At 42.6% G+C, this 17,647-nt stretch overlaps 1 protein-coding gene across 1 annotated transcript; it reads left to right on the top strand.

Moving 5' to 3' along the window:
* The first annotated feature begins 5,067 nt into the window (after positions 1–5,067).
* LOC138648324 (cytochrome P450 4B1-like) lies at positions 5,068–17,000 on the top strand. The gene is made up of 12 exons (XM_069737967.1): positions 5,068–5,288; positions 7,787–7,931; positions 8,386–8,430; positions 8,589–8,716; positions 8,823–8,947; positions 9,176–9,327; positions 10,833–10,939; positions 11,672–11,862; positions 13,498–13,631; positions 13,988–14,052; positions 14,728–14,810; positions 16,712–17,000. Exons 1-12 carry the CDS (start codon positions 5,097–5,099, stop codon positions 16,887–16,889), a joined length of 1,545 nt encoding a protein of 514 aa, XP_069594068.1. The 5' UTR covers positions 5,068–5,096; the 3' UTR covers positions 16,890–17,000.
* The last annotated feature ends 647 nt before the right edge of the window (positions 17,001–17,647 follow it).

The following is a 17,647-nucleotide window of genomic DNA, read 5'->3' as shown; positions in this document are numbered from 1 at the left end:
GGCTGTAGCGCCTCTGTGAAGTGACGGCGGAAATAGCTCTTAGGCATGGTGGTCACTTGTGAGCCGGTGTCTATCAAGCACCGCACTGCTCTTCCATTGATTTCTGCCCAGACCAGAGGGCATGTGGAAACAGGGCTGTGTGGACTTTTACTACTCCTCCTCTGTTCTTCAGGCTCCGAGCGGTGCCTCTCGAGCTCAGAGCCACCTAGTTTAAAGGAGGGCGCGGGGATGGTCGGCTCCGCCGGGGACACCATCGAGCATTGTGACCGGATTCTCCACAGGTATAGCATGTAAGAGGGCTTCTCTTCCTGGTAGTTTCACCCTCCCTTCAGGGGGCAGCTTCTCTGTCTCGCACCAGAGGGCAGGGCCCTTCTGCCAGAGTTCTTCTTGAGGCCGCCATTTCTTCACGGACCTGTCTAATCTCCATTCTCAGGTCCTCCACCCATTGAGGGATATTGTCTGCGGTGGTGGTTACCTCACCGCTTCGTACCCTCCCCACTGGCCCTGTCACTCCCTGTTCTTGTTCTCGCACACGTGCCTCACTGCCAACCTCAGAGAAAGTCATGTCTGGCTTTACTCGCATGCGCTCTTGCAGTGCCTGTTTCATCATTGCATCACGCAGTCCCATCACCAGCGGATCCCTGAGCACCACATCAACTGACCCAACCCCTACACCATCCTTTCATCTGATAGCAGTGTGAAGTTCTTGTAGGGCGTTCATGAATTGGGTCACGGTCTCCCCCTCTCGTTGTACCTGGTGAAACAGTCGCATGCAAAGTTCCCCTATGTCAGTGGGGTCCCCATGCGTCTCCTCAAGTATGCGCAGCACTTTGTCCAGGGTATCTCTCTCCCGGGGGGACCTATGCATTACAGAATCCCATGCCTCCCCCTTCAGGGCCATTAATGCAATTTCCGCCTCCAGGGCTGGTGTCATGGGATGCATCCGCATCATTCCCCAGATATTCTGCATCCAACTCCACAGCTTACATTGTTCCCAGTGAACCTTGGCAAATTATTCAACATGGCTCCCAGGAAAATGCTAGACCTGGGAACTTCCCCAGCTGCTTGGTCTGCCCTTTCCGCGCTACCCTGTGACATCCTGCCGACTACACCAAATGAAATAGTAGGCAGGTACTGAGTGTGTCACCACGGAACAGACAGACCAACAGTTGAGGGGTTTAATAACAGGAATCAGTTTCTCCTTGCACGGAGGAAGCAGAAGAATATAACGAACAATAAAACAGTGTAAAAATATGGGAGTCAAACAGTGTAACAGAATTAAGCAGGATTTCTTGAGAAAAAGAACACTTATCAGTCCGATGAGGACTTGCTTGAAGGGTCGTCTTCTCCAATGTAGGCACCGAGAAACAGCGGCACTTGTCGTCCCTCTGTTGTCCGTGGGCTGAGTAGTCTCTAGGAGCCCGCTCCCTGGGGTTTCGGGAGTTAATGTGATATGCACATGCTCTGAGTCTTTAGCTTTTACAGCACAGCCTATCCCGGGAAAACGATGGTCAGTCTATTATTAAGTCTCTCACCAGGAATCAGGGGCTCTGCACTGATACCGTGAGTACCAGGGGTCACAGTCTGTGCTGATGCCGTGGGTACCAGGGGGTCACAGTCTTTGCACGGGCCAATGTCTCTGCACGGGTCTCAAAGCGCCCCTCTCCAGTCACAGCAGAGTCCGCTTTCATATACTCACAAGATGCAGTCTTTCTGGGCAATCTCCCTGTATTTGTCCTCTGTCCGGGAGCTCTCTCTCTCTCCCGGAGAACAGCTGCACCCTGCTCTGACCACTGCTCATGCTGCTCTGACCCTTGTGCGCGCACCTTTCCCGCTCTTTGCCCGGCTTCCTTCCTGTCCCAGTCTCTAAGTCTGCCCCCTTGGGAACCTGTAGCACAGCTCAATGGTTCCAGGCATAGAGCCGAGAAGGTAATCACTCCCGGACTCTTCTTGTGCTTCACCTCCTTACAATGGAGTGTCCAGTCCACTGTAGCAGGTAATCAGTTCAGAGCAATCTCAGCAGAGCTTTAACAGTCTCCAACAGAACAGGTCCTTACAGGAAAGGCTTAGTGAGAGTACCACAACAAAAGTTCTTCCTTCCATTATGTTTTATATCTGACTAGTATATGTAAATATATAATAAAATGGTAAAATTTGCCAATTAAGACCAAAACCCTCATATTCTCTCTGCCAGGAACTGTATTGGACAGAACTTTGCTATGAATGAGATGAAAGTTGCCATCGCACTGACGTTACCAAGATCCGAGCTAAGTACAGACCCTGATAATGAGCCAAAGATGATCCCTCAGCTCGTCCTACGTTCTGTGAAAAGCCTTCACTTTAACCTAAAGAAAATCGAAAAATTTTCATAAAACTTGAAGACTTAAATATCCGTGGTCCTGTGGGGTCTGTACTCCACTACTGTTGTGTCTTTACTGTAAATGTTACACTACTGCTATGAGCCACATTACTACAAGCTGAAAAATAAAACAAATAATTATGGATTGATCAGTTCTTGAAGGATGCTGTGTGATGCCCCCTAGAGAAATGTAAAGGGAATTGCAAAATTAATGGAATGATGTCGCGGCTTCTGATTGGTCGCGTGCCGCCCGTGTGACCGCGACGCGACCAATCAGAAGCCGCGACGTCATTCTCAGGCACTAAACTCCTCATTCTAGGAATTTAGGACCTGAGGAATGACATCGCGGCTTCTGATTGGTCGCGTCGCGGTCACATGGGCGGCACGCGACCAATCAGAAGCCGCGACGTCATTCCTCAGGTCCTAAACGCGCTCATTTTAAACAAAGAAGCCTGCCGGTTACCCGCGATGATGTCGAGGGGCCGCCGGAGAGGTGAATATATCAATATTTTTTATTTTAATTCTTTATTTTACACATTAATATGGATCCCAGGGCCTGAAGGAGAGTTTCCTCTCCTTCAGACCCTGGGAACCATCAGAATACCTTCCGATACTTGGTGTCCCATTGACTTGTATTGGTATCGGATATCGGTATCGGCGATATCCGATACTTTTCGGGTATCGGCCGATACTATCCGATACCGATACTTTCAAGTATCAGACGGTATCGCTCAACACTACTAGATAAACAGTGTCTTCAGAGAAGCAGAGAACCAGAGTTCTAGTGGTACCTATTGGAAATAGCAATACTGCAAGTCAACATTGTCACTTTATTGAGCATCATAACTTATGTGGCACCCCTGGGGTCCAGTCGCCACAGAGGTACTGCACCTCATCCAGAGGTGCGGTATCCCACTCTCAGGTAAGGAGGGGAGCACTACTCAGGAATCTAACACTCACATCCAACACACACCAGTTCAGTCGGGGCATCTGGGTGTACCCTTAGGGAGGAAGGCCTCATCCCAGGCTGGACAGGAATGAGTGGTGGTAGTGGATGGGGTATGTAGGGGAGGAGCTTAGAAGGCGGGAAGAACAATGCAGAGAAGAGTCTGTGAGGAAAAGTGGAGCTGAGCAGACGTGTGGGTCTGCAGCTCCTGACAGCCTGAGGAGAGAAGTGTGAGGGAGACATAAAGAAGCTCCCAAGAGGAAAGAAGGGGTCCTACGGGCATGGGAAGTGCAGAAGCCACTCATGGGGCCCGCATCCAGAAGTGGAGGGACCAGGTCGCAGTCAGGGGACTGGCCCCAACTTAGTGGAATACTTCAAGTTCAGATAAGAAACCCGGAGGCTGTGGCTTTTGCAAGAGTCACAGCCACATCCACCCATAACTCGCCAAAAAGGCAGCCGGATAGAATCCAGGGGACTCAGAGGACATTGCCCGACCAGGATTGTGGCTGCTGGCTTGCGACACTGTGGGTAAGGCGCTGGGCAGGAGAAGTGGAAGTCAGTGTAGTGAGACAGCCAGAGATAGGAATAGGAAAGGAGTCCTGGAAGGGTGCATCGCAATCTACCTGGGAGTTTGCTGGACCACTGACCCGGAGAACACAGCATCAGGCTGGCGTTTGTGGACTGGAGAACTATGAGTAAAGTGGAAACTGCACCTTACTGTGTCCTGGCATTATTTCTACAACACCTGCCCAGCATAACCACCACCAACAACCTATCACTTAATACTACATCTGCCCTGGGGTTAGCTCTACCTGTGGAGAGCTGTACCAACTCTGCTGCATCACCATCAGCCCCAGCAGACTCTGAAGCAGCGTCAGCTAACACCTTTATTGCCAAGTACCACAGGTGGCGTCACAAACATTTTCTCCCATAAACTTTATTTTTTTCCCTTTAATTGCAATTTCACTTTTATTGGAAGCCCAGGACCACAGACCGGGTCACCTCTGCCGTGACACATCCCCTTTAAGAACTGTGCCGACCCAGCACCGAGTGCCCCACGGCCCTTAGGGGCATTCCACTTAGGATAACAAGCCAAACCAGACACTCCATTTTGCAGACACGTGTTTTGGGGTGTTTGCGCCTCATGAGTGTAAAGGAAGAGGTCAGATTTTCCTGGGTGAGAGACAGAGACAATTCTGGGACTGTAGTAGTCAGTAAAATTGGCATTTTTTTGTGAATTTAGAGAAACTACTTCTTTTATTAGTTGTTTGAGCTATTTAAATAATTTCTATGTTCTCCCCTTGCTTGTGTGGGTTTCCTCCGTGCACCCCGGTTTCCTCCCACACTCCAAAGACATACTGATAGGGAATTTAGATTGTGAGCCCCATCGGGGACAGCGATGATAATGTGTGCAAACTGTAAAGCGCTGCGGAATATGCTAGCGCTATATAAAAATAAAGATTATTATTATTATTTCTTATTGTTTCGTTTGTTGCAAACATCTGAAAGTTTATACATTTTGCTAATAAACCAATATTGGTTGAATAATTTTGATTGCAATTGTGAAATAAAATCATATTTGTGAGTATGAGTTATACTTTCATTGCTTTTTTTCCTCTGCATAATCCGCTTTCCTGGATGCACTGATCACTGTCATGTCTGTGTTTTTGTGCCGGTGTACACTCATGCGTAAGTCTCCTCCTCTGTTCATTGCCCTTTGGATATGTGAGACTGTAGCTCCTCCTGGTACTATTATATATGATCCTGGATGTAAAGCAGGAAAATCCAGACATGGCTTCTTCCACGCTGCCAGGACTCTCCTCCCTGAGCTTCGCCGAGCTCCTGCACTGGGCAGCCTACCTGTGTGTCCTGTACCTGGTCTACAAGGTCTCCAGTCTATTCTTCAGAAAGAAGAATCTGGAGAGAGCGTTCAGTGCTTTCCCAGGTCCTAAACGTCACTGGTTGTATGGCAATGCCCATGTGGTAAGTGTTATATTTTTATTTCCAGAAAAGTTGATTAACCTTGACGATAGTTTATACAACGGTCTCACAGAAATTAGCATTTTGCTTTTCCACTCCTTTTACCGTCTGTACTGCTGATCAGTGGGGAGAAATATTCATAATAGATGAAAACCATTAGTAGATTTTTGGTTTCTGGATTTTAAGCAAACGTCTTGAATATGCTGCCCAAGTGAGTGTGCCGTACCAAACACTTCCCAAAAAAGAATGGTCAGACTCAACGAAAGTATATTAAAATTTTCCTCAATGTTTTATTCCAAAATGTTTACAACAGTTACAGCAAATCCATAAAAAAAATCAATACACCAACACGTTTCTGGGATCAAGTGCCCTTACTCATGTACTTGATGCCAGAAACGCGTTGGTGGTATTCATTTTTTTATGGAGTAATTGTACCTGCCTTAAACATTTTGGATTGAAACAAATATTATTATACAATTCTTGAGAGCCAGACCATTCTTTTTTTTTTATTAACAAGGTTCCAGAACAATGGCAAGGTTTTGAGCACCGAATACCTAACTAGGTGAGCTGGCTATTTTCACCTGTACAAACTTCTCACAAGTGGCCGACGGCCGTCAACCTTGTGTTGTGACTGTAATCAGACCCTAAAATGCTGCAATAAATATTAAAGCTTACTTGGCAAATTTCACGCAAAAAGAGAAGACCTCTTGGACTTTCGGACGATTTCCTTGACCTCTCTATGATACCTTCCAAAATCATCAATTATAGAAGTGTTTTTGTGCCTTGGAGAAGGGAAACTAGGTTTGAATGGAACCTTTCTTTAAAAATGGACCATGTCCTTGAGGCCAACTTAAAATTTGGCAATCATGTATTAAAACTCCTTAAAGTAGGGGCAAAATCTGTGTAATTAGAGACAGTAATAAATAAAGGGGATCTCTGCTTGTCATGTGTAAACACCAGAATGTTGGTTTTAAGGGGTGCGTTGTGTTTTGGAAAGAAGTCAAGTAAAGTCAAAGTCAAGTACAGCATCCCAAGTATAAGCCCCCATTTCTGTTACGACTTTTTTCTTAAACCAGGAGCGACCCTTGAGTTTTACCCCCCTGAGTCCTAAACCATAACAATAGAATTTTAGGGGTGTCCAATGAAGGTGGCTAGTATCCTAAATAGTCGGTTTTCTTTGTGTAATGACTGTGCTATGATCTACTTTCTGGGTGGCCTCAGGACCGGAGAGATTCACCTTTCCCTTTCATGCTGTAAATAAGCTGCTTGTTACATAAAAAATACAAAAAAAATGGAAGCGAGAGAAGAAGACGGTGACCAAACTCCACCAACATTTATGCCCTTTGTGCCAGTGTTACGTCAGTTTTATCTGAGCTCGCGGTTCCAGAGATCTTATCCTGCTGATAGTGCCGCTGTTATATGGAGTGAACGTGTTATCTCTTTATGATTCCCAAAGTTATGTGGGATTTTGTTCTTAATATTTTTGGGGGAGAAGAACTGGTCATATACGATAATTGAGTATAATCAGTCTGTCCATCAACATGTCAGACTAACCTGTCAATTTAGGGAGAAAGTTTGAATAAATAAAAATGAACAACTTGTTACACTTGTACAAAGTGCAAATGATCTGCTGAGTTTATCATATCACGCATCAGGCTTGTAATTCTAGACAACAGCCGCTGAAATAAATCACGCCTGACGAATCACATTTTTAACCAATGATATTCTGTATATGTTGTACTAAGGAAACTGTGCCCAAAATTGCTCCTATATTGTATGCACAGGGGTCCACCCAGGGATCTACCTGTTCTCCTATGGATCAAATTTCTAATTTTGCAATTAAGTTAATTTTCATTAGCGCATTCAATATCCATTTAGTATGAAATGTATTTCTGGAGTCATCCCTTCACGTGTATCTTCTAATCCGTCTACACTTCATACTTATTAAATCAATATTACTGCCATACAATATTCCAAAATTTATATAGATAGATAGATATATCAGTTGTACATAGCAGCAGCACAGAAAAATCCAGTGACTCGTATGTGACTTCTTCTGTGACTGCAGATACTATTCTCATCTGTTCTTTCTGGACCAGACCGCCATGACAACTTCTACCAGTCATGATTGACAGCACAATTCGTAACCTATACATCTTTGGCTCCTTACTTCCAGCACATCTCCTTTTCCACACTCTACACAAACTTCTCATCCATAGTGCCCCACATGGTGATAGTGCCTCCTCCCCTGGTTCTCCAAAAAGTAATAATACCCCTCTTTTGTGTTTTACTTACTAATGGTGCTCCCAATCATAAATAGTGCTCCCCTAAGTGCTTCACACTAATAGTGCCCTGTCTATACCCCCTGTCTGAAACCGAGCTATGAAGCTCCAGCAGAAGTCATCCACAAATGGAGGTGACTCGAGTTCACAAGATTGCAGTTTTCTTCTCTGAATGCTGGTTGGACCATCAAAGGTTTTAGCTGGTGTTCTTCTCAACAGTTCAAGCGAGATGGGACGGATATGGACATAGTGAAGGGTTATTCGAAACAATTTGACTACGCCTTCCCAATGTGGCTTGGAAATTTCTTTGCCTCCATCATTGTCTATCATCCAGACTACGTGAAGGCCATTCTGTCCAGGCAAGGTGAGGAATCATACTGTGTTATATATATTTTATTTTTCCTTCTGCATGTATTAATTTTTGTATCTTTTATGTTCAGTTTCATACGTTTTTACTTATACTGTTTATACAATTTATAATATTTATAATATAAAATAATATTTTTCCCAGCACATCTATCAACTTCTTGCCATTGTTTGTGGAACTTTTTTTTTTAACAAACAGTGCCATTCTTAGTTAAGGGCAGTGTCTCGAATTGCAGCTCAGCCTTGAAAAGGACTAAACTACGATCTTAGACATGTTGCTTTTTTTTCCCACAACAAAACTACTTTACACTTTTTTGTGACTTTTTCTCATTAACGTGCTTTGCGTTGTTCAAGCTAAACCATGCAGCCCCTTTCTTTATGCTAATCAGAGTTATAAGCCCCGTTATGTTTAACTACTATGTATCCTTAATACTCGTAACTTTTCTTTATAGATTCAAAGGACAACTTTGCCTATTACTTCTTAACTCCATGGATCGGTATGTAACATAACCTGCTCCATAGGTAGAGAATATACGGCACTCCGGGTTGAGTGACTCTGGTGCCTAAGTATGGTTCCAACCCTTAATAGTAAGACCTGCTCTAATCAATAGACAGGTCCCTACTTTTACCTATCTTTGGCCTTCATATCATTCAGGGAAAGGATTGCTGGTGCTGTCGGGTAAGAAATGGTTCCAACATCGAAAACTGTTGACACCGGGATTCCATTATGATGTTCTGAAGCCGTATGTCAAAGTAACGTCCGACAGTGTTAATGTCATGTTGGTAAGGGTTCGGAAACCTTTTCTATTGCCCAAACATCATTCTAGTGTAAAATAACCAACCTTTTTTCTGATTGTAATGACTCGGAATAATGCTGAATCTTGTTTAGGATAAATGGGAGAAACTGGTCCCAAATAAGAAACCAGTGGAGCTTTTCCATCACGTCAGTCTCATGACCTTGGACACCATCATGAAATGCGCCTTCAGTTACGAGAGCAACTGCCAGAATAACAGGTTGGTGGTTGCCAACAATGTATAGCTTTGCACAATGTAGAAGCATATAATGTAGCTGCTATGGAGGTCTATGGTTAGAAGCTCTAGGTGGTTCAATCCCATTTGAAAGGTAGTGGCGATAAGTCATCCCGTTCCAGAGGACTTGCGGATTCCTGCAGAAGCAACATCATGTACTGTGATATATAAAACATGGTTAATCAACCTTTTTAAAAATTTTTTTCTTTACAGTGAAAATGACTACATTAAAGCCGTGTATGAGCTCTCCTACCTGGTGGATTACAGGTTCCGCTGCTTTCCATATCATAATGACCTTATTTTCTACCTGAGCCCCCATGGATTCCGCTTCCGTAAAGCTCTGAGAACAGCACATGAGCACACAGGTCAGAAGAGATCATAAATTATTCACAAATATTTAAGATAAAAAAATAAAAAAGTATATATATTTTTTTTAAATATATCATACATTTTATATGGAAATGCTGGATTTTTTTGTATACATGTCATGATCCAATGGATCTTTTATACATACACAGTGGTAGACCAGCCAGGATATAGTGATATACCTACCATGGAGTTACTACTGTAACTTTCAATGGCAAACATCTGGAAGATGTGTACATGTGTGACATGTGAAGCAAATTTTGGTTGAAGCCATGGCTAGATATGATCAAATCAATTTGATGTAAATCAAAATCGAGTCAAATTTCCACAAATCTGCTGATCGCAGCAAATTTGATTTGTGCAAATTGGCAAAAAATGTCAGCACAATTTTACACATTACAGAAGATTGCATGAGTCATAGACGTCACAGGCTAGCCCCAAATGCACTCCAGCTATGATATCACAAGGTATACCACCACCAGCCAGGAGAGATTGCCTTATCCTATGTCTCTGATGGTGGTAATCCAACAGTTAGTGTCACTTGTGCATGCACCTTAAAAGTCCTCTCTCTACCTCTTTCTCCCTGTCTCTCTCTCCCTCTTTTTCTCCATCTACCTCCCTCTCCCTTTCTCTTATTTTCCTCTCTCTCGACTTTCTTATCCCTTTGTCTTTCTTGGTCGCCCTCTCTCCATCTCTCTCCATCTCTCTCCCTCTCTCGCTCTCTCATCCTTTAACACTCTCTCTCCATCCTTCACATTCTCCTCCTATGCATCTTTCTCTTCCTTTCATGCTCTCTCTTCCTTTTATGCTCTCTCTCCATCCCTCTCCTTCTCTCTATCTCACTCACACTCCCTCTCCTTCTCTCTATCTCTCACGCTGGCTCTCTTTCTCTCTCTATCTTCATCTCTCTTTCCCTCCTTCTCTCTCTCCCTACTCTTTTTGTCTCTATCTTCCTTTCTCTCTCTCTCCCTGTCTCCCTCCTTCTACCTCTTTCCTTTTCTTTCTCTCTTGCTCCCTCTCTCTTTTCCCTTCTCTATTTCTCTCCCTCTCTTTCTAATTGCTCACTATCTCAATCACATGTACAGACGTTGCTTATACTCCTAGGAGACCTCAGAGGGTTAGACACACATTTTGAAGACAATTTTTTTCCCAAACCCGGTGAATTAAAATTTCAAAGGGTTCAATCATCTCTAGTAACCATGCCCCCCCTGATGCCACACATCTCTATGCTCTTTTTCCACCTCTGCATTTCCCACTTCCCACCTCTCTGAATTAAGATACCTCCCGGAATGGCTGTTTTCTAGGAGGTTACCAACAGGTTTCACAAGACCCCGGAGACTTGCTGCGCTGATTTTTTCAGTAGTCCTGTTGGTCTTCCCTTTTTTTTTCCAGGAGCCTTTTAGACATTCCAAGAGAGTTGGCAGATAAACCATAGAGGAGGACCATGCGACTAGTTTGGTGTCCACGATGACAGCGCTAATTTGCTTTCTCTGTTTTCATATAGAGAAAGTAATCAAAATGAGGAAAGAATCAATAAAACAGGAGACAGAGGTTGAGAAAATCAAGCAGAAGAGACATTTGGATTTTCTGGACATTCTTCTGTGTGCTAAGGTATTGAAATTATCCATGTATAATTTATCATTTATTAAGGGAAAAAAGTATATAGGATGCAGACGTTACAATCACATCCAGGCTCTGTTGTCTTAGGGGGTCCAAATGCCTCTCTGCTGCACATGAAGATATTAGTATTATAAACAGCACATAGTAGAAATGGGGCCCTATTTGCTTAGGTCCCTGATCTCTCTTGTCAGAAACTTACTTGATAGAACCTGTCAGAAACTATTACCTCCCTTTAAAATCAAAGCCAATTGATCCTTTTTTTACCTTAAATCTCTGCTCAAGCAACGAGGAAATCATGTTTTCAAGTCGTGTCTAAAAGTACATTGATGCTTGGTCAGTTACACGGCTACGGACCTATCAATCATCCATGCAAGGGTACTGCCAGGTAATAAATAAAGCGTGAGGATGAGAAGCTGTAAGTGCATCGTCACGCCCCATCGTCTAGACTGATTCTGAGAATGTGCAACAACTCTTTTCGATACAGGACAGTGTTATTATAGTTGGCACATGGTGGGCGGGAGGTCCTGCTGCACATGCTGCATTGGCAATCAGAGTTTTAAGTTGCGGAGATAACCAATAACATTTTCTCATTGACAAGTAGACTGACGTACCAGACACAACCCACAAATAAGAGTTTCTGGAGACAAAAAAATATATATTCCAGGGCAACCCCATATTATCCAAATATTTCCAGTAGCAGAATTTTTTGTCTTTGCTTAACAGGATGAAAATGGTCAGGGTCTATCTGATGCAGATCTGCGGGCAGAGGTGGACACATTCATGTTCGAAGGACACGATACAACAGCCAGCGGCGTCTCCTGGACATTATACTGTATGGCTAAATACCCCGAGCACCAGAAGAAATGCCGGGAGGAGATCAAAGAGGTCCTGGGAGATCGGACCACAGTCGAGTGGTAAAAACTTAATATATATTGCCAACCTATATATTGTTTTTATGTTATAATCAAGCTCATGGCAGTGTTCATAAAATGGAAGAGTTGGAATGGACCTCCAGGGTCATCATGTCCAACCCCCTGCTCAATGCAGGATTCACTAAACCATCTCAGACAGATGTCTGTCAAACCACTGTTTGAAGACTTCCATTGTAGGAGAACTCACCACCTGTTGTGGCAGCCTTTTCTTCTCATTGATCACCATCACTGTCAAAAAGCTTTCTTAAAATATCTAATCTGTATCTTCTCCCTTTCAGTTTCATCCCTTTGCTTCTAGTCTTTTCTGGTATAAATTATAATAGTGATGATCCCTCTACAGTGTGACAGCTCTTCAGATATTTGTAGACAGCTATTAAGTCTCCTCTCAGTCTTCTTTTTTGCAGCTAAACATTCCCAAATCCTCTAACCTTTCCTCATAGGACATTGTTTGCAGACTGGTCACCATCCTGGTAGCTCTTCTCTGAACTTGTTCCAATTTGTCCATGTAATTTTTATAAAATATGACTCTCAGAAAATGACACAGTATTCCAGATATGGAATGACCAATTTCGGACTAGAGGGGGATAATTACTTCACGTGATCTAGACTCTATGCTTCTCTTAATGCATCCTAGAACTGTGTTTGCTCTTTTTGCTGCTGCATCACACTGTTGACTCCTGTTCAGTCTGTGATCTATTAGTATACCCAAGTCTTTTTCATATGTGTTGTTGCTTAGTTCTATTCTTCCTATTCTGTATATGCTTTTTTCATTTTTCTGGTCTAGATATAGGACTTTGCATTTATCCCTGTTAAAATCCATTATGTTAGCTGCTGCCCATAGTTCCAGTTTGTTTAGATCTTATTGAATCCTCTCTAGTATTAGCTATCCCTCCTAGCTTTGTGTCACCAGCAAATGTAATAATTTTATCCTTAGTTCCTTTATCTAAGTTATTGATAAATATGTTGAACAATACAGGGCCCAGGACAGAGTCTTGTAGTACCCCACTTGAGACATTCTACCAACCGGATGTGCAACCATTTATTTGAGTTGCACAAAAGCATTGAGACACTGTAAGGGCTTGTGCACACGTTGCAGATTTGGTGCATTTTTGCCATGCCGATTTGCTAGCAAAACCTGAAGCAATCTTGATGCCAGCAAAGTGAATGAGAAACCTGAAGTGTCATGCACACACTGCTTGTTTGTGACTTGCACATTTGGTGCGGAAAATAATCTGCAGCATGTCAATTCTCTGTGCGCTTTTACCCTGCGTTTTTCACCATTGACTTCATTCAAATCAGTCAAAAATGCACCAAAAACATGGCAAAAACTCGCCTTTCTGCAGCCAAGAGCTGTAGAAATGGTGCAGAAATTTCTGCATCCATTTAATCAACGTGTGCACATAGCCTAACACTATAAGTGTGCCAAGCCTACGTCTAGAAGAAAATGTCCATACCGGTCCATAAAATGAAATCTGACAACGATATGACCCAAATGAGGACCCAACCAATGTGATAAATTAGTTTAGAGATACATTTTGTAGTGCTTAACCTATTTTTGTGAATGAGTTGCTACTACACAGACATAACATCATCATATTTAATGTTTTATGTTTACAGGGAAGACTTGAATAAGCTGCCATATACCACAATGTGTATAAAGGAGAGTATGCGCCTCTTCCCTCCTGTACCGGGGTTAGGTCGTGAGCTGAAAGACCCAATCACGTTCTTTGATGGCCGAAGTTTGCCCAAAGGTCGGTGACATTCTTTTTTTCAATAAAATGATAAAAGCACACTAAAAAATAAAAGTGCAAAGTAAAACAGAATCCTGCCTTTCATATTTAGAAAAATTGTCTCAACTCCTTCAACATGAGAGTTAATGCAGCTAAATGCCATAGGTCTTTACACCTGCAGTGAACTACCAAGCAATTATCCCTTATTGCAAAATATATTAACCTTTTTTTAAGAATCTACCCAATTCAAGCACTTCTAAGAATAGAACGTTTGTCGTTGATATTGAAGAAATAATAGTTTTCATTTTTAGCTTGTTTTATTGTAATATGTTATAGAAATGTATGATGAATTCTTCCTTTATATTTTGATGTGACAGGCACCATTGTATTTCTGAGTATGTTTTGCATGAACAGATCTCCCAGTATGTGGGAAAACCCAGAGGTAAGTGGAGGCCACATAGACCTAGATATTTATCTGTATAGATTCATTATAATTGTGTCTGTGTCTCATGGGAGTTAGAAGTTAAATGGATTATTTAAATACCTTGTCACAACTAATATAATAAGTAGTTTCTCCAAATTCAGCACCAAATGCCTCTTTTTGCCGACTAAATTCAACCAGTTCATGACAGGCATCTTTAGTGCTTAGTAGAGCCCCTCTGGCTGTTACAACCTGAAACCAAAAGGATGCACTAGCCAGACTCCAGTTTCTGGCAACTTTCCTGGGAAATCTTAGCCTATTCCTAGTGAGCAATGGCCCCCAAACAGAAAGAAAAGGCTACAAAAAGATAGAAAAGGCATTGAAGGGCAAAGGTTACCATATGCTTCATGATTGCAGCAGGTTATAACAGCCAAAAGAGTTGAGGAGGGATAATGAAGGCGTTGATTCTGAGATGCAGTTGTCAGCAAAAGCGCTGAATTTGGAAAGACCGCTTGTTACATTAGAGGTGTTCAGCTATTTATATTGTTGATTGATTGGCAGAACATTTGTGAATGTTGCTACTAAAGCTCACTTGCAACATGGGGTAAATAATTTGGATTGCAACTGTATAAATTGTGAATGAACTCTATCTTTTGTATTATGAAGAAATTGTTTGTGTCTATTTTATGATCTTAGGATTTTGATCCACTGAGGTTTTCACCTGACAATTCATCAGACAGACATTCACATGCGTATGTTCCATTCTCAGCTGGATCGAGGTAAGATATCTTGAAGATCTAATTAATTACTTCTACCTCTGGACCCCACTCTAGGATGGTGCATACGTTTTAACCAGGATAGGCTTTTGCTCAAGATGAGGCACAGAGCTTAGCAGTTATACTTCAGAGTTAAGAGCAGAATTTGATAGTTAAACATCAGATTTAAGATACAGAGCTTGGTGGTTACACATTTTAGAGTTGAGGCACAGAGCTTGACAGTTACAAATCAGAGTTGATGCACAGAGCTTGGTTGTTACACATCAGAGTTGAGGCACAGAGCTTGGTGGTTACACATCAGAGTTGAGGCAGAGAGCTTGGAGGTTACACATTAGAGTTGAGGCGCAGAGCTTGACAGTTACACATCAGAGTTCATGCACAGAGTTTGGTTGTTACACATCAGAGTTGAGGCACAGAGCTTGGTTGTTACACATCAGAGTTGAGGCACAGAGCTTGGTGGTTACACATCAGAGTTGATGCACAGAACTTGGTTGTTACACATCACAGTTGATGCACAGAGCTTGGTGGTTACACATCAGAGTTGAGGTACAGAGCTTAATGGTTACACATCAGAGTTGAGGCAGAGAGCTTGGTGGTTACACATTAGATTTGAGGCACAGAGCTTAGCAGTTACACATCAAAGTTGAGGCACAGAGATTGGTGGTTAGACCTCATAGTTGAGTCACAGAGCTTGGTGGTTACACATCAGAGTTGAGGCACAGAGCTTGGTGGTTACACATCAGAGTTGAGGCACAGAGCTTGGTGGTTACACATTAGAGTTGAGGCACAAAGCTTGGTGGTTGCACATCAGTGTTGAGGCACAGAGCTTGACTTTTACACATCATAGTTGAGGCACAGAGCTTGGTAGTTACATATCAAAGTTGAAGCATAGAGCTTGGTGGTCACACATCATAGTTGAGGCACAGAGCTTGGTGGTTACACATTAGATTTGAGGCACAGAGCTTAGCAGTTACACATCAAAGTTGAGGCACAGAGATTGGTGGTTAGACCTCATAGTTGAGGCACAGAGCTTTGTGGTTATGCATTAGATGTGAGGCACAGAGCTTGGCAGTTACACATCAAAGTTGAGGCATAGAGCTTGGTGGTTACACATCATAGTTGAAGCACAGAGCTTGGTGGTTACACATCATAGTTGAGGTACAGAGCTTGGTGGTTATACATTAGATTTGAGGCAAAGAGCTTGGTGGTTACACATCAAAGTTGAGGCACAGAGCTTAGTGGTTACACATCAGAGCTGAGTCACAGACTTTGGTGGTTACACATCAGTGTTGAGGCACAGAGTTTAGCAGTTACACATCAGATTTGATGCAAATAAATTGGAAATTACATATAAAAGATGGGGCACAGACCTTGGTGATTACCAGCATTAGCATGCATTGTCTCTTAGCACAATTCATATTGCAATGCACATTAGGTGGTTGTAGGACTTGGCAAGCTGTGTCATGTAACCCATATAAAACAAGAAAGTTTGACATGGACCCAGCCAGAGTACAAACTATACACTGGTAGTAATCTGTTATCACTTGCAATTCCCAGGGTCAAATCTATTAATGGAGTGTCCACTTCAGCAGTAAACAGCATTTTCCATGAGAGCAGTGCCCTAATAGACAGGGCTTAGTGATGGTCCAGTGAGGGTACCCACCTTATCAATCTAGTGGATGGACCATAAATGGCACATTTGTCCACATGTTGCCTGGTCTGCACTAGAATCTGTATTTTTGGGGTGTTCATATGTAAAAACTGTAAATTTCCCATGAATCGCAGTTACTTGCCTCAACTAAAGTTCTTATTTCCATTATTTTTATATATAACCATTACAAAATATAACATAAAATAGTAAAGATTATCGCTTAAGACCAAAACTCTCATATTATCTCCCCCAGGAATTGCATTGGACAGAACTTCGCTATGAATGAGATGAAAGTTGCCATCGCACTGACTTTACCGCAATTCGAACTGAGTCTAGACCCCAACAACGAGCCAAAAAAGATCCCTCAGCTCGTTTTACGTTCTGTTAACGGCATTCACCTGAACCTGAAGAAAATAGAAAAAGCTTTGTAAATCTTGAAGACTTGAACCTCCGTGTCTCTGTTGTGTCTTTAGTGTTCATGTTGTACTGCTGCTATGAGCCACAAATATACTTATTGTAAAATAAAAACTAATAATTATGGATTGGTCAGCTTGTGAAAGATGTTGTGTTATGTCCCTTAGAGGAATATAAATGGAATAGCAGAATTAAACAGGAACGCATTCTTGTTATGTAATAGCCTTGAGGATGCTTCCAGCTTCATCGGTCATCTTGAGGCACGGATCTAACGAGTGACGGGAGCAATGGTTGCACTGATATAACACAGTATATTTATACTGATTTAACCATAGATTTTATTTGAGAATTTGCACATGTAAAATACATGGTATATTTTAGCACCAATCATGTAAATGAAATTTTAACAAATCTCATCTGCTCCCTCCACATTTTTTTTCACGTATTGCTAAAATAGCCTAATGGTCTGAGAGAAGTCTGGACAATCCCAAATGTTGGTAGACATGCCTCAGAAAACACAAATGGACTGCCCGCCAGGGCCGTGGGGATACTCGGTACTGGGCCGGTTCTTAAACAGATTTGGTCACGGCAGCAGTGACCCGGTCCGTGGCCCTGGGCGTCCAATAAAAGAGTCAATGAAATAAAAGGGGAAATAAAGTTTTTAGGGGAAAAAGGGAATTGTTCGTGACACCACCCGTGGTGTTCGGTCAATATGGCCGACTCTGCAGTTCAGATCCACTGAGGCAGTTGGTGACATAGCAAAGATGTTTCAGCT

The sequence above is a fragment of the Ranitomeya imitator genome, chromosome 8, assembly GCF_032444005.1.
Source record: "Ranitomeya imitator isolate aRanImi1 chromosome 8, aRanImi1.pri, whole genome shotgun sequence".
NCBI classification, from domain to species: domain Eukaryota; kingdom Metazoa; phylum Chordata; class Amphibia; order Anura; family Dendrobatidae; genus Ranitomeya; species Ranitomeya imitator.
The sequence above is the reverse complement of the archived record's forward strand: the minus strand, read 5'-3'. Positions and strand labels throughout refer to the sequence as shown.

What these genes read in the sequence shown, in the direction of transcription:
- LOC138648324 (XM_069737967.1), top strand. Translation starts at nt 5,097, where the DNA reads ATGGCTTCTTCCACGCTGCCAGGACTCTCCTCCCTGAGCTTCGCCGAG. An exon ending in AGCAACTGCCAGAATAACAG is followed by an intron (nt 8,948 to 9,175) that starts GTTGGTGGTTGC and finishes TTTTCTTTACAG; the next exon opens with TGAAAATGACTACATTAAAG. An exon ending in GTATGTGGGAAAACCCAGAG is followed by an intron (nt 14,053 to 14,727) that starts GTAAGTGGAGGC and finishes TTATGATCTTAG; the next exon opens with GATTTTGATCCACTGAGGTT.